The 27754-nt window shown below is 36.2% G+C and overlaps 1 protein-coding gene across 6 annotated transcripts; it reads right to left on the minus strand.

Moving 5' to 3' along the window:
* Window positions 1-52: 52 nt before the first annotated feature.
* On the minus strand, window positions 53-27534 carry fnip2 (folliculin interacting protein 2). Of its 6 annotated transcripts, XM_084105784.1 has the most exons (19): window positions 27320-27421; window positions 22327-22472; window positions 19069-19192; window positions 16107-16199; window positions 15843-15943; window positions 15674-15748; window positions 15541-15593; window positions 14952-15014; window positions 14232-14303; window positions 11536-11671; window positions 11241-11442; window positions 9308-9396; window positions 8778-8924; window positions 8352-8521; window positions 6363-7101; window positions 4445-4601; window positions 3484-3684; window positions 2775-2890; window positions 53-2346 (listed from the first exon to the last, which is right to left on the minus strand). In XM_084105784.1, exons 1-19 carry the CDS (start codon window positions 27320-27322, stop codon window positions 2268-2270), a joined length of 2766 nt encoding a protein of 921 aa, XP_083961910.1. In that variant the 5' UTR covers window positions 27323-27421; the 3' UTR covers window positions 53-2267. The 6 variants fall into 6 exon arrangements, with proteins under 6 accessions (XP_083961910.1, XP_083961912.1, XP_083961911.1 ...); XM_084105786.1 differs by lacking the exon at window positions 22327-22472 and having other exon boundaries at window positions 27320-27534; XM_084105785.1 differs by lacking the exon at window positions 14952-15014 and having other exon boundaries at window positions 27320-27418.
* Between the last annotated feature and the right edge of the window lie 220 nt (window positions 27535-27754).

The following is a 27754-nucleotide window of genomic DNA, read 5'->3' on the forward strand; positions in this document are numbered from 1 at the left end:
TCATACACAATTTTAACCCGGACCATGCAAAAGAAGATATATAACTACAAAATGCAGAATTTCTGGCAATTTGTTTATTCACTAATTCAGTTCTTAGCAACATCATATTGTCACAGACAAAATACTCAACCACATTCAACCTGGAGTATAAACACCATGCAGGGAACAGACCAAAAGTAAAACAAGAGACTACTGAAAGTATAGCAAAACCTTAGTGTTCAAAGTTCCAACCTCAACAAAACTATTGTAAACAAAGCAAGACAAATGTACATTTACTTTCAGTACAGAAATTCACTAAAGACGTTTGCACATGTAATGTTTTAATCCAAAATGCAGCTTTTAAGTGTATACTCACTGAAGATATAAGTACACTGCATTCTTGATGTGTGAAACTGACTGATCAAACTCATTCATTCAGATCAGGACACTTTTATTTGAGGTAGAGTATCTTGTGAAAATATAAAAAATAATCATCTTTCTCTAGCTCTTTAAAATGGAACAATAAACAACAATAAAAAAAGAAGTATTTTTTTAATTTCTTGTCACAAACTACTATTGGGGTTCTATTGCTATGACATTTATGTCTTTCAGTGCAAAACACCACTGAAAGAAATATAAAGCATTCTCAAGGACAGAGCGTAAACATGTGCTTTAGTAAGCCTTTGACTCAATAGTAGCACCAGATTAATACTGTAATCCACAATCTGTGGACTGTCCAGTAATTAACATGAACACAATTTAATATCACACCCACTTTTTCCATTATGTAAACATTCTCTCATCTTTCAAAGATTGAGGCACACACACAGTTTTCTGGAGAATATGGACTATGGTAAATACTTCAATTGCAGATTAAACGAAACGTAAGATCACACCGAGCAGAAAACTATGAAAACTGATTGATTTGGTCAAATTCCAAAACAAGAAACTAAACGCTGCTATGACTTACATTGTCAATAATTATTCAGGAACAAACTGATGCTTTTCTTGAATGAAATTTCAGAGATTCATTTTAAATGTCCTTTTTATGCTTTCAGAGTTGTGTGCTTGGTTGGAATTTAAGGGTTTAAAAGGACAGCTCATCCAAAACTGAAAATCCTGCAATTTTATATTCACCCTCATGTTGTTCCAAACCTATATGGCTGACTGACTTTTTTCTGTAAAACAAAAAAGGTGATATTTAAGATAATCCTGGCTATTCTTTTCCATGTGATGACAGTCTTTTAGGACTGTCAAGCTCTAAAAATTCAGAAAATGAGAGCATAGAATATAATATAATTGTATGGATCACATTATATTTTAATGGTATTTTGGTCATTTTGCTGCAGTACCCATCTTATTTCACTTTTATTATATGGAAAAGAATCATCCTTCAAAAATAAAAAAGTCTGTCCTGCAAATTTGGAATGACATGAGGGTAAGTAAATTCACAGAAGTTTTATTTTTGGGTGAACCATTTCTTTCAAGATTAGCCGTGTCTCAGGAATGCTACAAAATGTGGCTCCTGATGTAAACTAATGTGCTTCACAGAGAGACTATACATTTTATAGTTATGCTTTCATCCTTAGAGGGATATTCTATCAAAGAACTTAAAATTCTGTCATCATTTACTCACTTTCATGTTTTCCAAACCTGTATGACTTCTTGTCTTCTGCTGAACACAAAAGAAGATATTTTGAAGAACATTGATGGATAACCAAACAGTTTTGGTTCCCGCTGACTTCAGTTGTACTTTAAAATATCTTGCATACAGGTTTGGAATGATATGAAAGTGAGAAAATGAGAAAATAATGACAATTTTTATTTTTGGGAGGACTATCCCTAAATACACTATTGTGCATTCAGATATACTGTAGCGCTAGCAATCATAGTACGGAAGGATCAAATGTATTGATGCTTGCCCATATTCTTGCTCTTAGAGATGTTTTCCATAAATAATCTTTGCGGTATCCAGTCTTTCCTTTCATATAAGACTTAAAAAGACTTAAAAAAACGGAGAGCATTAAGTGTCCCTGTGTGGTGCCCGTTTCAGTCTATAGATAGTTAGTTAGATGCACACTCGTACGTACATACACACACTGTCAGATGGACAAACAAGGCATTCTGATTGGTATTTTAAGGCTGGGTGTAGGCTCCGAATGGTTGTCGAGCACAGTGCATCTTGATTGGTGTGGTTATCTGATAATGATCAGATCCTTACTGGTCCATGCAGAACAGGAACACATTCTGATTGGTCCTTTATGTGAAATAAATCTTGCTTGGTCTCTTTAAAGGAGGATCTGAGCCACATAGGGCGAGTGTGTGCTGGCCACTGCTGTAAGCAATGGAATGTCACTGGACTCAATTCTGGGGGAAAAATAATAATAAATTCATATGACATTATGCAGTTTTATTTTCACAATGTCTGCATTTAGAATATCATAATGCATGACTTAAGTGTAGGATTAGTGACAATTGCTGTGTTCACGCCATGTCGTAATTGCCGTAGTCTCCAGATGACAACACGCGATGTTCTATTCGGAGCTGTTCACGTCCTCGGACTGGAAATTATGCGTTTGTATGGCAACACCATCAACGGCTAAATGAATCTGCAGCAGTCATGTGGTACAGCGGTCACATGGAACATGTAGGAGCTCTCCGAAAATTCCCATCTTCCAAGCTGTAATTCCGAGCTATACAAGGAGGTGAACGCTTTTTACAAGTTAAAATGTCGTTATTACGGTAATTACAACATGGCATGAACACACCTAATAACTAGGTAAGTGTGATCTTACCCCAGTGCCAGCCCCAGTTCTTTTACATGGACCCTGGTTTGTCCTCTCAGATATTCTGCTAAGGATCGACTCTTAAAATACACCTCCTGTAACCGGTCCTCCAGATGCATCACACACTGAGATGATGTTTGCATAAACACACACCAAAAAATCAGAATCTACTCTACTGATCAAAAGTTTGGGGTCTGTAAGATTTTTTAAAGATGTTTTTTGAAAAGAATTCTCTTATGCTCACCAAGGCTGCATTTATTAAAAAATAAAATAAAACAGTAATATTGTGAATTATTATTATAATTGAAATGAGCTGTTTTATATTTTTATATTTATTTTAAAATCAGCTGAATTTTCAGCAGCCACTCCTCACATGATCATTCAGAAATCATTCTAATATGCTGATTTGGTGCTCAAGAAATATTTCTCATTATCTATGTTGAAAAAGGTTGTGCTGCTTAATATTTTTGTGGAAACTGGTATATTTTTCAGGATTCTTGGATGATTAGAAAGTTCAAAAGAACAGCATTTATTTAAATGTTTTTAATTAGTGTAAATGCATCTTTGCAGGAATAAAAGTATTAATTTCTTTAAAAAAAAAAAAAAAATCCTACTAACCCCCAAAATTTTAATAAATAAACAGATAAACATACTGAACACTGCAGGTAATAAACTGTAAATATGTTTGTATGTGTGTGTGTGTGTTGAGGAGACTTACAAAATCGGTTGCGATGTTGAGCGCATATAGCTGCAGAACTGATGTGATGAGAGTGTGTATGAGGTTAGACACCATCACATCCCTGCCCATCCGCCCGCCCTCACACACGCGCCTTTGACTCGTCACCACCTGCACACTCAGTCGGTCTGTATCTGCCACAATGCACAAAGCCTCGGCAACGGGTTCATCCAGCGCCGGATGCTGCACATAAACAAAAGGTACACACTTTTTCCTAATGTACGGTATAGACCTTAGTCAGGGTAGACGCCATATTCAATTTAACGTGGATGAAAATAGACTAAAACCCAGTTCACACCAAGGACGATAACTATAACAATAATGATTTATATATAGTTCTAAAAGTCATTCTAAATACAAAAGAATAGCAGATCCACACCACAACCATAATGCTAACAGCAGAGAGAAACGATATCGTTGGAATCACTTTCGGAATGTTTTTTTTCCAGATGATGAATGATAAAAACAGCCAAGTTGACATCTAATCAGAATCAATCCTGCTTTAAAGAGCTTGAGCGAAAACTACAGCGTGTGCTTATAATAAAAAGAATTATCGCCCACTGGTGTGGACGCTAATATAGATATCGTTATAGTTATCTGTACAGTTATCGTTCTTGGTGTGAACAGGCATTTACAAGCAACTTTCAAAACTGTTTTATGGAGTTTTTGTCAACTGAATTTATTTATTTATTTAAAGACTTTTAGTCAGCTGAACAATCGGTCATTTTCCTCATTTTCATTTCTGTCAAAAATGAAAAATGCCATTACCCTGGTCAAGCTAAAATTCAAATAGGAAACCAAATTAAACATTACACATGCTAAACATTAAAACTAACAGACATAAAACACTGGAGCGAAAATTGTCAAATGAATGATTGTGATTGTGGACATACATGAATCATTTACTGTATGCAGTAATAACTTTAAATGTAGCTGTACTTACAAGAACAGTGTGTTCCAGGTCAGCCATAAGGCACTGTTTGAGCCTGAGATCAGAACTGATGCCATGCAAGGCAAAGTCAGGCATGTACTGAGGACAGTAACCACCCAGCAAAGAATGCCCAAAATGATTAACACTGGCTCGACTCTCTACCTGATAACTATACAGAAACAAACACAAATGGTTATTGCAGCCTTCCTTGCAGATGTGCTAAAACATTTTATTACGAAGAGCTAAAAATCGAACGTGATTGATAGCTGTGGGCCAAAAATAAATGTTGCATTAAATACAACTATATTAGATTAAATTTTACTTCAAAAAATAAATAAAATAGCATTCACTTTTCTACATTTCAATGCAAAAATCTTTTACAAATAATACAAAAAAGGAGTAAAGGTTTCAGGAGGAGTAAAGCCAACATTTTAGAACAATAATTTCGTGATAATATTTTTGATTTGCAATGTCCCTACTTTTAAAGAGGTCATGTCATTAATTTAATTTAATTTAATTTCCACAAAGTACAGTAAAAATACACTTTAGGTTTTTAACACTATTTTTAACACTTTTTGCTGCCTTTAAGACTTCTATCTATGCATGTAAAATGATACAGCACTGTGCTGCACTTGCAAGCTGTGGGTTTCATGTCAGGTCCAGTAACAAAATGATCAGAAAAGTTTCACACAAACTATTAAGATCATAATGACTTTGTTAATAATAAACTTAAAGGGATAGTTCACCCAAAAAATTAAATTCCCTCATGATTTACTCACCCTCAAGCCATCCTAGGTGTATATGACTTTCTTCTTTCAGACGAATCCAATCAGAGATATATTATACATATAAAACTGTCCTGGCTCTTCCAAGCTTTATAATAACAGTGAATGGAGGATGAGATTTTGAAGCCCAAAAAAGTGCGTCCATCCATAATAAAATATATCCACATGGCTCTGGGAGTTAATAAAGGCCTTCTGAAGCCAAGTGATGCGTTTGTGTAAGAAAAATAACCATATTTAAAACGTTATAAACTAGAACAACTAGCTTCCGACAAACGGCCGTACGCATCATTTTACGGCGAAAGAGTAACCCCTGACCTGACACATGATGTATTGATGAACGCGGAAGTGCAGAGGATAGAGCAAAACAAAAGCTTGAGTTTGTTGTCCAGCTCTATTTTTTTTTTAACCACGAGAGGCGTCGAAACTTACGCTACTCCAACATCGCATCATGGGTTACTCTTTTGGCTTAAGTCGACTTGCGTTGGCCGTCTGCCGGAAGCTAGTTATTTTAGTTTTTAAAGTTTTAAATATGGATATTTTTCTTACACAAACGCATCACTTCGCTTCAGAAGGAATTTATTAACCCCCTGGAGCCATGTGGAGTACGTTTATGATGGACGGATGCACTTTATTGGGCTTCAAAATTTCGTCCACCATTCACTGCCATTATAAAGCTTGGAAGAGCCAGGACATTTTTTAATATAATTCCGATTGTATTCGTCTGAAAGAAGAAAGTCATTTACACCTAGGATGGCTTGAGGGTGAGTAAATAAAGGGGTAATTTTCATTTTTGGGTGAACTATCTCTTTTAAAATGCTGATATTCTTGTTGGTATTCTTCAGATGTATATGCAGAGCTGCAGGTGCTACATTATCACTAGTTTTTCTGGTGTTTTTTATCCTACTTCCTCATCATGGGTGGACCATGTTTCTGAACACTGAATAGGCAACACTGACATGCAGATGTGAACCGTCATGTGTTCAAATGCATTTACCCGTCTGACATCAGAAAATTGCAGAAGTTTGCAAAAAAACCTATTACGGTGTGTTTTCATAGTACAACAACACTGTCAAAAGGTCAAATACAATTTTATGCATCATGACAAGCCTGATTAAATTAAGAGAGTGAGATTAGTTTGCACTTACTTTGGCAGTGGTAACTCGCACTCCTTTTGTTCTGTAGCCACGTACAGTTCTTGCGTTGGTGTTTCCTCATCATCACTGTCACCTAGAGCACTATCTGAGCTCTCGTTCCTTTGTATGTCACTCAAAATCCTTTGATGCAACTTCCTGTCCAATCCCCGCCCACACCCCGCCCCAGTAAGACCGCTGGCTTGTCCGTCATTATCTGCCTCCCTGGGGCTGCCAATGTGAAACTGCACCCTATGCAGAAGAGGACTCTGATTGGCCAAAATGTGCTCTAATCCACCCCCAACAGAGTCACTGTCTTCTCCAAAACATTCCTGTCCCATTTCTGTACATTCAGGCCTGACAGTGGTCGATTCCATACTGGGGGATGGATTAGTTGATTTTGTATCAGTCAAAAGCGTTTCATCATTTTGTTCTACAAAGGTGCCTGGAATGGCATCGCCCAAGCCAGAGTTCAGTGCTTTTTCACTGGTTCCAATAACACTAAGAGAGGGCTTTAAGGGGTCTGTTTTCTCATTGATCCTTTCACTTCCAGAGGTGGGATCAGTGGTTTGAGAGGTGCAGGGATTGGCCGGATCGTTCATCTGTCCTTGAGGTTGTACATGCTCCTGCAGGTCTGAGCAGCGAATGAAGTAGGACAGAACATACAAGACTCGCTGTACCAGCTCCCTCCTGCGTCCTACGACCACCGTTCGACACACTCTCACTGGAGAGCCCAATGCACCATACAGATCACCTAAACAACACACAACAAACAATATAATACAGTAACAAAACTGGTTTATAGTTGCAAATGAAAACAAATGCAAGACTAGCAAAGTTACTTTTTTAAAAAAGCCAAACATTAGGGACATGTTCTTTTGTATATGACAGCTCAAATAAGTCAAGTTATTTTAAGTAAAAAATCACCATGAAAATGAGAATGCAAGAAGACCAGTCTTCAACAGAGGATCAGGGAATTATTGAATTTAATTATTGTTTGATCTCAAACTAATTTTTGTGGGGGGAAAAACACAAATGTATACTAAAAGAAAAAAATACAATATTAATAAATGAACCTCAACAAAGAAAGAAATTATAGCTCAGCTAAATGATTCATTGTCTCTCCCACGTTACAATGAATATTTAGTAGTAGTATTTAAATAGTAAAAATGAATATTTAACACATTTAAGTATATGACTCTGTACATAATAATTGTTTTAATGATGTATAAGAATCATAATATTTTGTTTATATAGAATTATATCAAATGATACAGAATTCAAATGATGTGCAGAGACAGATGTAAATTGAAATTGCTTCACACTTGGCTCATCCAATCATTATTTTTATTGTTTGAGTATTTTTAACTCAAGTGCTAAATAATATGAAGCTGTTTTTGCACTGCTGCCACACTTAAGCTTCATTTAATGTGAACAATATTATATTTTCATTCACATCCATCATGGTTATTTATTTAAAGAGGCCATATTATGCTTTTTTTGTTTTTACAAAGTCTTGATTTAGTTTTTTATTCTACTACAATAGTTTTTCATGCTTGGATGTTAAAAAACACATTTTCCCCCCACATATTTTAAGTTGTTGCTGCACCTCTCTTCCCAGTCTGTCAGTAATGCTCTGTTAGTTTCAGTCTCTATGAAGACCCTCTTTTTAGAAAAGCTAAAGCTGTTTAATTGATGTCTGATGTTGCTGGGAGGATTCGCAGAATAAAAATTTCATTGTACTGTGTGACTGTTTCCTGTACATATGACAATAAAAAGTTTGAAGTTGAAGTTAAATGTTCTCTTGATTGGTCAACTGCAAAGTAACTATGTTGTGATATATATGGTTACTGAGATATATAATTAATTGCTCTTGGCAAGATTTTCAAAACTACTAACGTGATGTCCAGAGTGCAGTAGACTCAACATTCCTGCTTGAATATTGTATGAATGTTTGTAGGAGTATATATTTAAACATTTAGTCTTGTGTGCATTGTTTTTTACCTAATTGAGCCCACAGTGGGTTGTATGGGTGAGATTTTGCCAACAGATCCACTGTCTGTGAGGCAGGTTTCTGGCAGGCAGGTGTGATTGGCGGCAAGCTGCTGGGCATCACCGTGGGAACCCAGGCTAAGTGATGCGTAAGAACAGCAGTAAGGAGGGCTGAGAGAAACCTAGGCAAAAATGAAAGGAAAAGTTCCCAAAGTTCCCACCAGAACTCAATACAATACAATAAGGCAATCAAGAGGAAATGACTGCCACACAGACACACCTTGCCAATTGTGTTTCCTGACATGCTTAGGATCAGTGATGGTGATGGAAACAAATAATTGATTTTCCAAATATCCCTTTGATTACACAGTACTAGTAAAAGAACAGGGTTAAATATTTGAAGTAATATGTTTAGTAGAAAGGTTAAGGACCACTGACTGGCTCTTGGCTCCGTGTTCCATCAGAAAACTCATCTCCTTCAGAAAGCGATGACACAGTAGGTTTCGCTCGGTACTTTGGGATATCATGGAAAGCCAGACTGGCTCGCTGATGCGGGGAGCCATGTACAGGTTCCACACCGTCATCCTACAAACCAATAGAGAACCAGATGAGACTAACACAAATCAATGTTCAAACTGACTTGATCTCAAACTTGAGGGCTTCTGCAACAATATCCTCTGCACCAAGATGGTCATGAAACAAAGGATGTTTAATACTGTAGGGGGGCATGAAGATTCATATTTGTTCTGTAAGTTTAGAGGGAGAACAAGAAGGCTGAAAACACATTAAAACATTACTGTAAATATTTAATTCCAGTGCTATGATCACTGCCTTGCTGAATTAATTGTCATTTTATTCACTGCTACAAAAATAGTACATTGTACATGAACTGTACATGAAGAATATAATGCCAAAAATATACTGTTAGAAGTGTGATGATATCAGCACCACATCCCTCTCACTTTCACCTGAATTCTCCCAGTGCTTCCATCACTCGACACAGATAGACCTGCACTCGCTGACTGGACTCAGCTATCCTTCTACACAGAATCATAGCCTGAAAAACAATCAAACACAGTTTGAACTTTGAGGTAAAGTTTAAATGTTATGCAAATAGAATATACAAGATTTTTTTTTTGAAAGAAATTAATACTTTTATCAGCAAGGATGCTTTAAATTATCATTATTTAAAGTGGCAGTAAAAACATTTACATCGTTAAAGGGGTCCTATTATGCCCTTTTATGAAGTCTTGATTTTGTTTTTGGGGTGTACTAGAATATGCTTTTATGCTTGATTGTAAAAAAACAAAAAAAAACATTATTTTACATTACAGCACCTCTCTCCCCAGTCTGGTTCAAACACTCCGATTTTGATGTAGCCCCTCCTTCCGAAATACTGCTGGCCCAGTGTTTTGTTATTGGCAGCGTTTAGCGTGTGTTCGGGAAATGTCACGTCCCTTACCATAACCGTGAGCTCTACTCAGATGTAAATATTAAGAATGGTGTCACTTCAAACCAATTCAAGCCTGATTCAGAGAATGTTAACAAACAAGAGGATCGTCCAGAACGGATTTCATGCATGGACTTTGCAAGCACGGATTTCATAGGACGTTTCAGAGTGCCCTTTGTTTACATTGTTGCAACAACATAAAACTTAATAATTGGAACTGTTAATAGAAAACGCAACTGCAAATTATAAGACATACTTACAAGTTGTGATCCATAAACAACAGATTGTCCCAACAAAATGGGAACTGCTCCGTTTCAGGAGAGCTTCTGTGCATAATCTGCATATAGCCTCCATTGTACTCTCTAAGTTTCTGGAAGCTGTTTTCCGTAAAATGTGCAGCACACAGAAAAACGTTGGGGTTATAAATGTTCAGGAACTCTTAAGTTTGTCAGCCTTAGGAAGTCAAACAAATGAGTTCTGGAAAAGGGGTGGAAAAAACAGCGTCCCTTTGACATAGCAGCAGCTCAACCAGGCCTCACACTTTTTTGCATATTCCGTGGGTGGAGACATTATGACTTACACAGTACAATGAAATTTTTACTCTGCGAATCCTCCCAGCAACATCATTATGACTTCGCAAAATCTGGAAAAAAATGTGTTGTAGTCCAAATAAGTCTTGGAAAGTGGATTCTGTTAAATATCTCCCTTTGGAGTGGACTGTTAGCTTTGTAACCTTGCAGATAATTTTTATGCTCAAACAGCAACATTACACACTAACTAAAGTTGAAAAAGTGAAAAAGCATAGTAGGACCCCTTCTATGGAAAATTCTATTTCAAATAAATCTTATTCATTTATCATTTTTTTCTACACTGCAAGACTGAAGTAATGCCTGCTGAAAAGCCTACAGCTTTACCACAGTGGAGGAATTGCATTTTAATATTTTAATTACAGTTATTTTAAATAGAAAAAATTTTCACAATATTAGTTTTACTGTATTTTTGATCAAATAAATATTGGTAAGCAATATATAAAATATAAAACTAGGCACCTTGTGGTTCAATTTTGATTCAAAATCCTATTCAGAATATATTCTCCATGCATCTCAATTTTAAAGCAACACCACTAGATTGATAAAGGTCATACTAAAATTAGTTTGCTCTGAACCACCCATCAAAACTGTATAAGCTGGCATAATAAACCAGTATCAGCCTTGTTGGTGGTTTTCTTTGGTCTGTAAAATACGATTGTTTGGCCTTTTGCCCCGTTTGCTGTTTCTGTAATGTTTTTCTAAAAAACTGAATTTAAACAGACATTTTAAATTCTGATGATAACTGTTTATGAAACAAAATTATTATTATAATTTTTTTATTTTTTTTAGATGAATACTAGAACATTTGGCTAAAATAGGTTACTATGACAACAAATAACTCGCCTGCACTATCACACTTACCCTCTCGATGGCAGTCTTGAGTTTGTTCATGTGAGACTCAAACAGAGGAAAGTGGGAGAAGAAAAATTCCTGAAAATTGTGGTTTTCCTCCTCTCTCTCTGGCAGGCTTATAATGATGCTGATGGCAATCTTCTTCCTCCGGATCATCGCAGGGTTGGAGCTGCAGCTCTCGTCAGACAGGTTGAACATTTCTTCAGTGCTCCTGATGCACACACATACACAAATGCATCCAACTTATCTGCCCACTGTAACTTCTGATATCTTACTTGTGGAACATAAATTGATTCCCACTTACCAGCGGGGCATGGGGCCATGTTGAAGACTGGTGGCCTGGCTACGGAGCCATCGCCGCTGGTAACTGCTGGCACAGCCACTGCTGAAGGAGGAGCCAGGTGAGGGTAGGGGAGTGGCCAATAAACTGCTCAGAGATGCTGCAGAATGGGAAAGTGGAGTTCACAGGCACATTTACGTTATTACGTTTGTCTGTAAATCAGCAAGTAAGACAAATAAGACTGGTCAAATTATGTTTTTTATATATACAGCGGGGGAAATAAGTATTGAACACGTCATCATTTTTCTCAGTAAATATATTTCCAAAGCTGCTATTGACATGAAATTTTCACCAGATGTTGGTAACAACCCAAGTAAGCCATACATACAAAGAAACAAACAAAAATAAGTTCAGAAATTAAGTTATGTGTAATAATGTGAAATGACACAGGGAAAAAGTATTGAACACATGAAGAAAGGGAGGCGCAAAAAGGCATGGAAAGCCAAGACAACTGCTGAAAACTTACAGTAATTAAAAAGCAATCCAGCCCCCTGTCAGTGGAAATTAATAACAGCTGGTTCAGTCCCAAATGATGGCCTACAAAAAGGTCTCATTGCCAAGGTGTCACACAAGACACATCTCATGATGGGTAAAAGCAAAGAGCTGTCTCAAGACCTTCGCAACCTGATTGTTGCAAAACATAATGATGGCATTGGTTATAGGCGCCATTCTAAGCTTCTGAATGGTCCAGTGAGCACTTTTGGGGCCATAACGCGGAAGTGGAAAGACAATAATTTCACCATAAATTTGCCTCGACCAGTGCTCCTCGCAAGATTTCTGATAGAGGAGTGAAAAGAATAATCAGAAGAGTTGTCCAAGAGCCAACACCAAGTTGTATGGTGTTTTTAGGGTAATGTGCACTGCCATTTCTCCTCCAAATATGGTGTGTATTATGGCATCCAAACAGTTAAATTTTGCTCTCATGTGACCACACTATATTCTCCCAGTATTTCACTGGCTTTTCCAAATGTTGTGCAGCAAACTTTAAATGAGCTTCAACATGCTTTTTTTTCAGTAATGGAGTCTTGCGTGGTGAGCGTGCATACAGGCCATGGCAGTGTAGTGCATTACTTACTGTTTTCTTTAAGACAACAATACCTGCTATCTGCAGGTCTTTTTGAAGCTCTCCACAAGTGATCCTTGGCTCTTGGACAACTCTTCTGATTATTCTTTTCACTCCTCTATCAGAAATCTTGCGAGGAGCACTGGTCGAGGCAAATTTATGGTGAAATTATTGTCTTTCCACTTCCGTATTATGGCCCCAAAAGTGCTCACTGGACCATTCAGAAGCTTAGAATGGCGCCTATAACCAATGCCATCATTATGTTTTGCAACAATCAGATTGCGAAGGTCTTGAGACAGCTCTTTGCTTTTACCCATCATGAGATGTGTCTTGTGTGACACCTTGGCAATGAGACCTTTTTATAGGCCATCATTTGGGACTGAACCAGCTGTTATTAATTTCCACTGACAGGGGGCTGGATTGCTTTTTAATTACTGTAAGTTTTCAGCAGTTGTCTTGGCTTTCCATGCCTTTTTGCGCCTCCCTTTCTTCATGTGTTCAATACTTTTTCCCTGTGTCATTTCACATTATTACACATAACTTAATTTCTGAACTTATTTTTGTTTGTTTCTTTGTATGTATGGCTTACTTGGGTTGTTACCAACATCTGGTGAAAATGTCATGTCAATAGCAGCTTTGGAAATATATTTACTGAGAAAAATGATGACGTGTTCAATACTTATTTCCCCCGCTGTATATATAAAACATTATCGAATATTGCAGTGTTTCTTAATAAATGATTTATCTGTGCACATCATTATTTTATTTTTTTAATAATTTACCCTCATAACCTATGATTAAAATAACTTTCCCTCCCTTTAGCAGCGACATCTCTTCTCTTCTCTGATGACGTGTTTACTGGCGTGAGGGCGGGACGACCTGTCACTCACATGAGATCACAGCGATAGCAAACCACAACTATCCAATAAATTCCCGATGGACAAAATTAAGTCCATAAATTTTTTCTTGCTCAAGAAGCCGTCACTCAGATATATGTTACAATACGGAAAGAAAATGCATAATAAAAAAAAGAAAGAAAAAAAAATTTGGAAAGAAAAGACAGTCACAACTTCCGTTTCATGCCGACTTTACTGATAGCAAATAAAAAATGTTATAATACTTAATAAATTACTTTAAGCCAAAGAAATTACTTTCATGTCATGGCGGATAACTGATAAATGGCAAATGTTAACATTATATGCTATTTTTGTCTAAATAAGTTACAAATAATACACTAAAAACTAAAAGCAATCATTTTAAATGCTACACACGAATGTAGACATCACAACATTATAATGTAAAGTATATTCAGTTTGAAACTGGGTAAGGATTACATTTAACTAAAAGTTTTAATTCTTAGTTTATTACATAATTTACAAGATTTATTATATTAATATTATTAATAAATCTTAAAATATAATCAATGTAAAAGTAGAGAAAATGAGCATGCACCATTAAATATCCACTATCAACTGACAACAATAAATAAAAATATATATGTCTAACATCGGCCGATAACTGGTATGATACAGTGATAATGCTTTGGTCAATTCAAGAATGCATTAAGGATGTTCTGACTTTATAAATGTGTGCATACCTGAGCGAGCAATGCCACTGTCTCCATCCTCACTGTGTCCTCTGCTAGGCATGTCCACTGGATTACTGTGGGCTGGAAAAAGAGAGTCATTACACATTCCCTCACATTCAGCTGCATTCTGAAGAATATAAAGTGTGTCCGCATTGCTTCACATTGTGGGTGATTTGGTGGAGGTTTTGGGTTCCCAAGCACTTTTCAAGAGAGCATGCAGGTTAGTATCCCCTGCACGCACACACACACACACACAACACCTGCAAAAGTGTGGACCCATCTGAAAGCGTGAAGATAAAGCCCGTAACCTAGAAACCTTGCAGTCTCATTTGTAACAATGCTGCTGACCCATAATAACTCTGTTCACACTTGGTATTTACATCCATTTCAGTGATCCAATCACAAGTGTACAGCTGTAAATACAGATGTAAACAGGGTGAAAAATATTTGTGATCCGATCACAAACCACATTGTGGTAATATGAGATGCATATTAGCATCAGGTGTAAATAGCATTCTGTCTCCGCTGTTGTGATCGTATCACCCAAGTATGTTAATACCAGGTGTAACACAGGGCCAAAGGCAGAGGAAGTGCATTATGTGAGGGGCCTAAAATCAATCAAAGGCTAAATAGTCAGAGAAGACACACAGCAGAAAATGAAACATAGCTAAAGTGTTTGTGAATGTGAGATCAACACATGCTCACGCTGATTCAGCATTCCACACAAACCTGCAAAGAAAGATGCGCTCCGAGCCAGGCAGAGCATAGGAGCGCTAGGTACACGGCAAACTCCTAAAAAGAGTGGTATATGGCCATGTTGAGAAACGGTATGTTTGGGTGAAAATCAGAGGAAGATTTAAGAAAATAAACAGATGAAAGTGCTGTTCCGAAACCATGAGCTGCCATGCTGCATATATATTAGAAACCAAACTGCTCAAAACTCTAAGCATAAAAAAACACAACACAGATAAATATTGGGTAAAAATAATCCTTCTTAACTACATTTAACTATTTTCAATCATTCTTTTTCAGAGTTGAATAAAATTAAATTAAATGATCAGCATTTCTCTGTCATCTGTCATCCTGGTTGTTGTTGTTTTTTTCATTGAGCTTGCTGCAGTGTATTCTGGGACTGTTCTTGTGAAAGGTACATGGAATGCTGCCTTAAAACTCGGGAAACAGCATAAATAAGAACAGCTTTTTTGATAGGAGCGAACCTATAAATTGCTGCCTATGTAGGCACTCGGTAGCTCACTAGGTTTTGGAACAGAGTGTGACAAAATAACAAATAAAGTAGAAGTGTTTGTACTTATCTTACCTATGCTGCTGGTGTGAAAAGTTTGGCTCATTGACTCAAAACTGTCTTGCAGCCTTTAAAAAAATAGAGACAATGAGTGATCGAGAGCAGAGTCATGAAGCAGCGGATTACAGGTGAGAGGAAAGAGACGTACGTATTTGTACTTCCAGAGGTGCTGCTGCCAAACCGGGTAGAAAAAACCTTACTGACCATCAGCTGCGGTGGAGACCTGTCACATACACAATATTACAGTGTTATCTCGCATACACACCGCTAAGGCCCTAATTCCTGTGAAATATATTACATTTACATTAAATACTCACCGAATGTGGTGAATTTTAAGAGTTGAACCCTTATAGCTCATGGAAACTGAGCCAAACATCATCTCTCCAAGCATATTCACGTCTGAAGCTGGTCTGTCATACTGAACATACATATATAAGTCAAATGTGACAAAGTATTCTATGTAGCCATAAACACACAGTTTATGTTGGAATTTTATGAATAGAATTTCTAAAAGATTTTTGACTAATGGATTTCCATGATACTGACTAAATGCCTGAGCATAAATGTTTTTCTGCACAAACCTGATATGTAGGAGGCTTGTCTTTCTCATTTGCTTGGCCTCCGATATGGCAAGCACCACTCCGATTGGGGGGAGTTTTGTTTTCATCAGCAGTCTGTAAGATGTACGAAACAATCGGCCACATCACACTGTGCCTCTCAATCTTTAAGGTCATCACAGAATCAAGGGGATATTTGCTACAAAATATGGGTATCCATATTAAGGACTAATGAGCACTACCGTTCAAAAGTTTAGGGTCACTACGTTATTTTTCTTTTTAGAGATTAATACTTTTGTTCAGCAAGGATGCATTAAATTGATTAAAAGTGACAGTAAAAGTAAACAGTAAAACATTGTTGCTAAACATTCAATTTATAAATCTTATCACCAGGAAATAAAACTTTCTATTCCTCAAAGAATAGAGTATTGAAAAATCGCACTTTTTCACAGGCAAGCAGATAGACTCAGAATATTAGACTCACGCTAAGCGTTTCCCAGTGAAATACTGGCATAAAAGTTGGCTTGACATTGGACGTTCGAGATTCGCAAATTTAGGGACCGTCTCTGAAGTTGCATACGACATTGGTATACACGTTTCTAACTTCAATAGCATTTTTAAGAGAATGACTTACAGTCATAAAACCAACTGTAAAGTATTCATGTAGGTGTCAGGTATGATGTGCACCTTGATTTTTTGAAATGTAATAAAATAAACTGTCAAATCATGTCTAAAAATTGCCATTTTTTCCACTACCTAATTTTGTTTTGGAGGTCTCCTACGACAGGTTTACAATGCATCAAAGGTCAAAAAACGCTTTCATTTTCTCATAATATACATTGCATGTTGTAGACGTTGTTCACGGGCAGCCAATGAAGACAGGCGGGTATTATGCAAATGTGTTACCCAGTGACATGTAGCCATAACGAAGTGAGATTTGAATTACTGACGACTCGTTTAGGCGGTTCAGAGTCGATTCTTTCTTTTGAGAGACGATCATTTATTATGCACTTTTGGCTTCACAACTTTGCAGCTTGTTTACATTACATTGTTTACACAGACACAGACACTACACTACACATTGCATGAAAGGTAATATTTCGAAAAAGCAAAATAGGGGCTCTTTAACTTCAAGCAAGTCACACGTTAGTAACAGTCGCATGCCGTCTATTCTTTGCTACATGCGTCGACCTAAAACTTTGACTTTTCGCAACTTTTTGAAGTAACCTATTAAAATCATTCAGATATCGCAAGTCATTGCTATCGTGCAGCCCTATTCACCAGTAATGAAACAAGTGAAGTCTTTTATGAGTGAGTCATTGAATCATTCATTCAAACTGATTAAAAAAAAATTATTCAAATTAATGATATATTTTTTTAATAGACTGCAGCAATTAACATTTTGTCAGAACCTCTTGTAAATTACATGTTATATTGTTTAGTTGTCTACTCAAAATCTTGGGAGAAACGTGATCTCTAAATAAAAAAAGAAAAAGAAAATCGTGATTCTCCATTTATCCAGAATTGTGCAGCTCTACTAGAAAATTAAGCCTATTTCTCACAGAAATTATGTTGTGCAATAATGTGGAGATAAATAATAATAATAATAATAATAATAACAAACAAGGAAATCAATGATATGGAAATCTGCCAGCGTAATATTCCACCATGAGACACAATTCTATAGCAATACACTCGCACACACACTGTTATTCTGTCTCTCTCTCCTTGTGACAAAAGCTGAAGAGCTGAATAAACAGACCAATCATGTGACAACTTACTGACAATAAATCACACTCTGTTCAGAGAGAGTCAGAGACATTCAATAACAACTGTCCAGATGCATGAGTATAGATGTGTTGACATGAAAAATACAGCTTTGATTTAAGAAATTCAGCTTTGATTTAGGAAATTTCAACTCAATATTACAACAGTGAAAATAAAGTATGCATATTGGGATGAAAAATCAGTTTACACATCAGTTTAAACTTTTGCAGTAAATAATTAAGGTCTACTTAAGGGTTTTTCCTTTTTGCTAAAAAGTCTTAACTTTTATCTTTTCTGACAAATTTTCTTTGCATGTGAATTAAGAATCTTTTCCTTCCTTAATAGCCTCTTTGCAAATTACATTGTAACACTATCCTAAATCAATCTGTGCAGAAAAGTGCTGCACAAACTGTTAAGGTCAGAGTAAGACTGATGTGTTTAGGGACAGTGTTTTACTTTCATTTATTGAGTATAATATATATATATATATATATATATATATATATATATATATATATATATATACTTTTTTTTTTTTTCAGCATTACTTACCTTTTGCTTTCTTTATTGTTGTTTTTTTCCCCTCTTACCCTGAGTGCATCATAAAATTATAAATAAATCATTAAGAAAAACTTCAGCCGTACTTTCCTAAAGATGGGATCCTTCAGAAGGACATGCAGAGCGGCAGGTGTTACACAGTCAAGAATAATCCCAAGTTTCCCACATTTTATTCTTATGGTATGGTTTTTTTTTTTTTTTTTTTTTTTTGAACAGCATCTACTAATGTCCTTCTTTTATCTCATCATGACTGGATGGCCAAGTTTACAAACACTGAATAGACACTGACATTTTTATTTATTGAAGAGTAACAATAACAGTTACAGTATGGTTGCAATGGACCCTTTTTTTTTTACTTTTAAAGATAATGAAAAGCCTGAATTCTCATGACATGTCACCCTTGATGTGAAAAGTGTATAATTTACACCCCCAAAAAATTAAACCAAAACTTTTTTCATTTAAAATCAAAAGTCAGTAAACAGCCATACTAATCCAAGATCCAAACCATACGCTCACTCTCATAAGCAATACTTTGACCCAGTTAGCCAAGCAGTCACACCTGTCATGAGATCCAAGCAAGCTGGATTACAGAGCATGTGACTCCTCCCAAAACAGTGCTCATAGACACCCCCCACACACACACACCACATTAGCAACTTACCGGCTCGGATGCGTCCAGTTTATGTATTGCTTTGGAGTCAAAGAGAACCTGCCGCCCTCTTCTCTCACAGTCTTGATACACTATTAACCTGATCTGAGCTAGATCAAACTCTGCAGATGCCCAACTAAAAAAAAAGAGAGAAACAGAAGTAATTGTGGTCAAAACATTCAAAAACAGAAAATACAGTAAAATTATGAAAAATTATATTTTTATTGTAATATTAAAATGTAATTTATTGCTGTGATGCAATTCTGAATTTTCAGCATCATTACTCCAGTCTTCAGTGTCAGAAATCATTCAAATATTCTGATTTAATGAAACATTTCTTCTTATTATCAATGTTGAAAACTGTTTTTCTGCCTAATATGTTTGTGGAAACAGTGATATTTTTTTGAGATTCTTTGATTAATAGAAAGTTCAACAGCATTTATTTGAAATTGCTTTTTGTAACAATATTAAAGTTTTTTTTACCGTCACTTTTAATCAATTTAATGCATCCCTGATAAAGCAAAGTATTCATTTATTTTTAAAAACATTGCACTGACCCAAAACTTTTAAATGGTAGTGTACATTTAGTTTTTGTCCTCACACAAAGCTATCGTATGGCTTCACAACACTTGGAATATACCAAATCAGTCATTTGGTGTACACGTATATAGTGCTATATAGATCCCTGTACACTGAATCATTCCCTGAATTCACATAGGAAAAGAGAAGCGTGAACATTCTTCAAAATTTCTCCTTTTGTGTTGTTTTGGAAGTAAATAATTACAACTTTCATTTTTGGGTGAACTATTCCTTTCATTTAAACCATAAAACTGCAAGAACTTTCAATAAAGCATTTAATTGCACCATACCTAAACGAGCAAAAATAAATTTCCTTTACACAAATACAAACATCCTACCTGCTTTCCATCCTGGTGTATGATAAGTGATCAGACACTCATTTCCAGTCTCTAAGCACTACATATACATCCAAAATAGATATGAATAACAACCACAAGAAGCCCGAAACTGGCCAAGAGAGCAGCTGAAGGAACAGAAAGTGGACCATTCACGCAGTGGCATGTTTCTTCTATTAAACATCAAAAGATCACCACAGTCTAACAAAGGAAAACACAGGCACACCGTCTCCATCTCCGCTTGTCCGGGCTCTGAGTGCACAAGTCACACGAACCCCCCCCCCCCCCCACACACACACACACACACACACACACGCACGCACGCATGGTGTCGGCAGCGCCCCTTCTCTCTGGTTGCGTAGATGATGCAGTGATGATGTTTGTTATATCAGTGTCCATGTGCGAGTTGGCAATCACTATATGTCTGTTTGCGTTGAGCTTACGGACTTTGTATATGGACTGCTTAGTGTTAATGTGAGTGTGTATGTGTGTGTTAGAAGATATGTTGCTCAGTCCTTTCTAACCCAGCTGCTGAACAATACACTGCTATGCACAGGCCCCCTTTATCCCACACACACTTACACACACGGAGGGCACAGGCTCTCTTTATCCTCTCCTACTAAGACTTTGCCTGAGTGTGTGTGCCAGTATATAAGAGAGAGACAGAAGGAAGGAGGGAGAGAAAAACACTTGCTTGGGGTGGTACTGCCACTACACATTCACACAAACACACACACAGACCCAAGAAGTTATATTAGTAACACTCCTCATAGATACAATGGTTTTCATACTAAGATAATACCATATACTAAACCTAACTCTCACAGAAACCTGTTTACATTATTAGATTTAAAACAAAAATTATTTATGAAATATTAAAATGCTTGTGAGGACAATTTCAACCATTTGGCCTTAAACCCATACACACAAACATCTAACTAATTCACTTTTAAAAAGCAAAAAAGAATAATAAATTAGCCTTGATGCATCCTTTTTTGGATTTTCCTGATACTTCAGATCACATGATCAGCAACCGCTAGCTGTGTCACATGATCACAAACACACAAACACACACTGAGATCTCACTGATTGACAACTAGAACCATTTCAGATTGGCTGACTGAAATCTGCTGCGTGTAGAAAGCTGAACTGGAACATTCATTCACAAATTCTATAAATCCGCGATCCCTCAGCCTCATGCACTCAAAGCAAAGGTCACACATCAAGCAGCTTCAGCAGCAGTGAAGAAGGCAGTAAGAGATACCAGTCCACTAATACACAGATTTACACTAAAATGTAGCTAGTTTATACAAATATATACAATAAACATTTCGGCCATGTTTCACACGTCAACATTACTGCTTCAAGATCAAGCATAAAAGGATTAATACAGCACATAAGCTGCATGTATCGCAAGTGGCATATATACCACAAAAAGATAAATTTACACAGACAGTTTAATGCTGCACAGAGGCAATGCAAGATATTACAGTTCAAAAAGATGTTCATCAAATTAATGTTTTATGTGAAATATGAATTTAGATATAACTACAAATTACAATATATAAACATGAAAATGGATATGAAAAAAAATAAGCATGAGGAAAATCTAAATATTTTATCTATATTATTCATACATGTTTAAATAAAAAATATGTATACATTAGATTGCAAATTATTTAAATATATGCTAATATGTACTCAGTTTAAGGCTGCTCTGATGCTGCATTTCATTTAGACAGAAGCAAAGCAGCATCATAACAGCATCATAACAGACTGATATTAGGGGGTTGAGGTGGGTCAAAGATGCATATTTTACATGTTGTGTGTTGGTTTATTTTTAACATAGAAGTTGAGAAGCCACAGAGTCTGCTTAAAAGCCTTAACTCGGCTGTGTAACAATGCCTTAAAGGGGTCATATAATGGTACATGCACTTTTACAAGTTGATTGTACTGAAATGTGTGTTGGCAGTGCCTGTACACAACCATCATAAAATGATAAAAATACATCCAGTGTTTTTTTTTTTATATCTTCTTATATGTTTTCCCCCATCTCAGGTAAAATGAGTGTTTTCTTACAATACTAATGAGCATTTTTAATTAAAGTATATTACAAACTTTGAATTTAGACCCTAAAGAATCATATTAGCTTGTACAAAAATGGCATTATATGACCCCTTTAAGAATACATGTTTCACACATGCAGATGCAAGCACATACTGGCCAGGTATTGACCAAAGTTAAAATCAAAAAGATTTGGATCAGATTCCTCTCATTCGCAAACAAAGATGTTATGATATTTGTATAGTGGCCGAAAAAGCGCACACACACACACACACACACACACTTGGTGTACCTGTTCCGTGAAGCATCCTCTGGAATGAACAACCCCCTTGCGATGGTTTTCTTGAGACTCTTAATCTTCATCTTCAAAGGTATTCCACTCAATTCACTACAGAGAGAGCGTGTGTGTGTGCATACAGGCATGCTCATCCGGTTCTCCTAAAAAAAATTAGTTCTTACTTTGTCTAGAAGCAAGTTCTCCAAATCAAACGGCATTTATGAAATTAAAAGAAGATGAATTCGAATAATGGAAAGATTCAGATGGAGAGACAAAGAAAAGAGAGAGAGATGTTTTTGGGTGGCATGTTGTCAGAGACTGAGGGGTTTCTACCCATATCTATCTGATGACAAACTGAATACAGCTCTAACGTCACATGACTGTCATACACACACTCACACACCCTCTCACAAAGCATGTGATCCAAACAGTCATAGGACACTCTCACTGGCCAAAGTTGCAAACCTCAGCAAACAAACTAACATGTACCCTTTTCTTACACTAAGAATGCATGTTGCAACACATATTCGGTCAGTCATATGCTTCACCCCCACACAAAGAGTGAACATTTTCAAAAAGTAAGGTTTCACTATGGAATTTTTCCACAAAAAAAGAAGAAGGTCATAAGTAGCCTATTAAATACAGTTTTTTTTACATGGAGGCTGACATTTTGAAATCACATGACCAGCAGAATAATACTTTATCCAATGTTAGAGCGTTATGGAGATACTTTCACTCGCAGAATAAACTGACTGACTGCAAACAGCGCATTCCTACAATGGCACCCATTATTAAAAACTTTTGCACTATGCTGCATCAACGCCACTAGGTGAACTGTTGTATTTATTAACGATTAAAAACAAAATGATTGAAATGAAGCTGAAATAAAAAAGTATAAATCTTAGATGAAAAACATATAGCAACTAACTGAAATAAGCTAAAATGACAAAAACTAAAAATAATTTAAAGATAAATTTAAATATAAAAAAAAGCCTAACTTATAAGAATGTCAGAAGACAATATGAACAAAAACATTAAACAAAAAATTAAAGGTAGTCTATACTGTGTAATATTTTTGTTCAAAATTTAAATAATGAGTAAATACATCATCATTCCTTCATCATTTCTTTTTTTTTTTCTTGCCCTGATTCATATGGTAAGCCTATTATAAGCGTTTATATTTTAGACCTGTCGGGATGGAATTATATTTATATTTCTAATGAAAAAACTGAAAAAAAAATTAATTTAAGAGCACATTTCTCAGCTCACTGCTTTGTGTTAACAAAATGTTACTCTGCGAAAACTATTTATTTCCCTGTCAAATGATATATATCCGTATTTTGGTTAATCCAGTGATTCTTACCTAAATCAATTCCGCAAATAGGCAAATCTTGAGCAGTGGCTGTGGAAGTAAATGGAAGGTGATTACATTAGTGGGAGATTCCTTCACAGTTCTTTTCTTTTGTTTTAGACCTTCAAAATTAATAATTTTTTTAATTAATAAATTAATAAATACAAAGAAATGTAGACATAAATACATATATAAATAAATAAATAAATAGATACATAAATAAATATACAAAGAAATGTAAAAATAAATGTATTTATACTTTTTTTCATTTATTTATTTATATATGTATTTATGTCTACATTTATTTATTTACACTTTTTTGTCCATTTGTTAATGAGGGGTGGGGGTGTTTTACTTCAGACATAGCAATCGAGCTCAGAGTGGCAAGAGCAAAGCTTTGAGGCCACAGTGACACCTTGTGGTGTGACCAAATTAAATGCAAGAGGTGTGTGAGTGGTTGGACACCTCTTTGCACACCCCTTCCATCTGATTTGTCAACCAAAAATGTGAAGCTTTACACTTTGCGCTCATATTCTGGGGTCATCTACTTTCTTGTACATAGTAGGCCTATATCTTATTAACAAACTGTATACTGAATTTGGTACTTCATAGGGCTGCACGATTTGGGGAAAAAATCTAATTGCGCCTTTTCTGGTTAAAAATTAAATTTAAATGCGATTAATTTTAAATTGTAAAAAAAAAAAAATACAAAAAAAATACAAAAAAAAAAAATTATAAAGAACACCAGGTTTGCCTGCTTGTAGGGCTGCACAATTTGGCCCAAATTTTTGTCCTTATATATCAAATGACTAATAATATTTATGATTATTATTACTCCTACTAAATAAATATATTAAACAAAATGAGAATTATTACTATTGTAATAACACTTTCTTTATAAAAATAAAAATGTCCTCATTACTGTATGGACAAAGAAATGTATAAATAAATGTGTAAATAAATAAATGTAGACATAAATACATATACAAATAAATAAATGTGGAAATAAAATATAAGTGTAAATAAATAAATGTATAAATACAATTATACATAAGGAAATAAAAGTATAAATACAATTTTTTTTTTTTTTTTTACATTTCTTTGTATATTTATTTATTTCTTATTTCAGCAGCTTTGGCATTCCATAGTACACGGGGTCACTTTCTGCTAAAAAACTGCAGAATTGTCATGCGATAATGCCATGATAGTCCATAATATTGCATTACCGATAAAAAACGTATGTTAGACAATTGACAGTATATAAAATAATGCCTTTTTTTTTTGGCTAAAGCTTAACATTATTAAAGAATTATAATTGTAGTTTAAAGTGAGGAATTAGCTCTACTTAAAGCATGACAGCTTTTCACATGGAAGTACTACTATATTTTGATCTCACTGACCCAGTGGACCTAATTTCTTATTAGATCCAAGGGTTTGTGATGAAGAACTTAAAGTCGCCATGAAATGGAAATTGCAATAGTCTTTTCTTTCATATTGTGATGTCTGATTGAAAGGGCTTCTGGAACAAACAAAAAAAGTGGGACGGGACTTGATTTTGTCCATCGGGAATTGATTGGATCGTTGGATGGTTGTGGCAGTTAATTGCTGTTTCTGTTTTGAAGTCCATAAAGGTCCATAGGTTTGCTATTGCTGATCTTATGTGAGTGACAGGTTGTCCAGGTTGAAGTCCATAAAAGTGCATCTATCCATCATAAAAGTGCTCCACACGGCTCTGAGGGGTTAATAAAGGCCTTCTGAAGCAAAGCCTGGTTTGTGTAAGAAAAATATCCATATTTAAAACTTTATAAAGTAAAATAACTAGCTCTAAAATAACTAGCTTCCGGCCAAACGAGCATACGGATTCCACTGAAGTGTAAAGCGCAACTTTACGAGTACGAGTAATGCAACGTACTGCTGATATTTACGCTACGCCATGACACACTACGATACTTCTTGACATCACAAGTTGCTTAAGGGCACATTAGGCGCATATAGCGCCGTATATATTTGCGTATGGCTGTTTGGCTGGAAGCTAGAATTTTACTTTGTAACGCATTAAATATGAATATATTGAATATGAATATATTTTTCTAACACAAACGCATCGCTTTGCTTCAGAAGGCCTTTATTAACCCCCCCGGAGCCGTGTGGAGCACTTAGATGCACTTTTATGATGGATAGATGCACTTTTTTGGACTTCAAAAGAGAAACAATTCACTGCCATTATAAAGCTTGGAAGAGCCAGGACATTCTTTAATATAACCGATTAGCATTAAGCTTTGTGTCAGTAGAAACACGGTAGTAGTTTTTTTCGAATGACCATGCTTCCCTCCCTCATGTCCCCCTGAGACGAGAGATTTCTGTATTGTGTGTCTGGAAAAAAAAATTCATTTTGCGTCATAGGAGGCTTTTTTGGCCAGAGGCGAGAGTCTACAGCCAGTAGTAGGAGCTAGTTCCACATGTTTTCAACCCGCCCATAGGGGGATCTCACGATAAAACCGCATCTTTTCAGTTTCGAGTCAACTAGTAGCCTAGTTGTATCATTTCTTCCGATACTGCCCTGTGTAACCGGTAGGCGTGGCTTGGGAGTGGCCTCGTAGGGCAGCGAAGCAAGTGCATTCTGGGAGTTGTTGTCTTTCATCCATATAAGCCAAAAATACATTTTCTGGCTTTTCTCAGTCTAGAAGGCACCAATTTCTAAAATAATTTCACATTTCTACTACATAAATGACCCAATTTAAATACACATTAATCTTTCCAGCGGTGAAATATCCCTTTAAGTCATTTATAATAAATACTACAATATTCCATAAAAAAAAATTGTGATTTCATGGTGATTTTGACCTTTTTCTAAAATGCGTAAATTTTACATTTTTAAGATTTTTCATCATCCCCAGGTGTCACTGGACTACTTATTTTTCCTAGATCTTCTATATTTTTCCTTAGAATTCCTATAGCCCTTTGATATAGACGTCTTTTTCCTCTAATTTCAATTTAGCAGGCACCCAGAAATATGACAGATTTACCAGCATGCTTTTTTACTTTCTACCCAATAAAACCTCTTTTATTGACAACAGGTATATTGAATTATGTAATATATAATGAAAAGTGCAAAAGGAATATAAAATAGTCATTTGAATCAAAAGCAAAAGACGACCATACATTTGTAAAATTATACAAATAAAAATTTGAACTTTCTACCCATAAAAACCGCTGTCCACCCACTCTGACTAGAATAAAGGAACCAACAGAAAAGACAAAGCAGAAGCCATAAATGTACGTGTCAAAACTAGCAAGAATTGTGCAAGCAAATTCTCCGGACGAGTTACATAACGTGGACTCGGGATCAGCTGACAGGGACGCGCACTACGCAGAACTCGTGTGTGACAACACCGTTAACACATAGATCAACACTACGGCCTGGAAGGGGTGGCACAATGGTGACCATAAACTCGTACATATTTGCACAAACCTCTACTCTTTATTGCAGAAGAAACAGCTGTCTGCCGCAGAGAGGTCAGCTGACAGTGAGCGTCATATAAAGCGCTCAGACTGGCACGCGCTGCATGCACAGAGCGCGTGCAGGTGCGAGGAGCTCGTGACTGTATATCCATAGATAGCTGTGTGTGTAGTATATTTGCGTGCTAATGGTCTTACCATTGCTCCGCTCCCCTCGAGCAGTCCCGGGCGCTGCCGTTACCGACGGCTCTCTTGCTGAAGAGCTTCTGCAGCAGCGTCGGCATGCTCGCGCTCTATTTTTCACAAACACAACACACTCTGGGATTCCCGTTTCCACATCATGGAGTCATGTGACATGCAGCAGCTCAGCTGAGACACCAAGAACAGAAGACTGACAAAAACCCACGCGCGCTCTCTGCTGAGTGGACACGGATTCACAGGCGGCACGTGCAGAACGTGCTTAACGTGCCTAAAGTGTTTTCCTCTTTCTTACTTTCTTTTTGGTCATTTGCACATAAGTTTCTTATTTCCATTAAAATATAGCATTCAGTTTAAATTAAATGGATGATATAAATCGAGAATATGGTAGCAATAGACAACATCTTCAATACATAATATTGTTCTCTCAAAAAA

Source organism: Abramis brama, assembly GCF_963993115.1.
Source record: "Abramis brama genome assembly, chromosome: 2".
Lineage (NCBI taxonomy): Eukaryota > Metazoa > Chordata > Actinopteri > Cypriniformes > Leuciscidae > Abramis > Abramis brama.

Coding starts and splice junctions, on each gene's coding strand:
- fnip2 (XM_084105784.1), bottom strand. Junction 14,304..14,951: donor GAGCGCATCTTTCTTTGCAG/GTTTGTGTGGAA, acceptor CTCTTTTTCCAG/CCCACAGTAATCCAGTGGAC. Junction 3,685..4,444: donor ACCTGGAACACACTGTTCTT/GTAAGTACAGCT, acceptor GTTTATGTGCAG/CATCCGGCGCTGGATGAACC.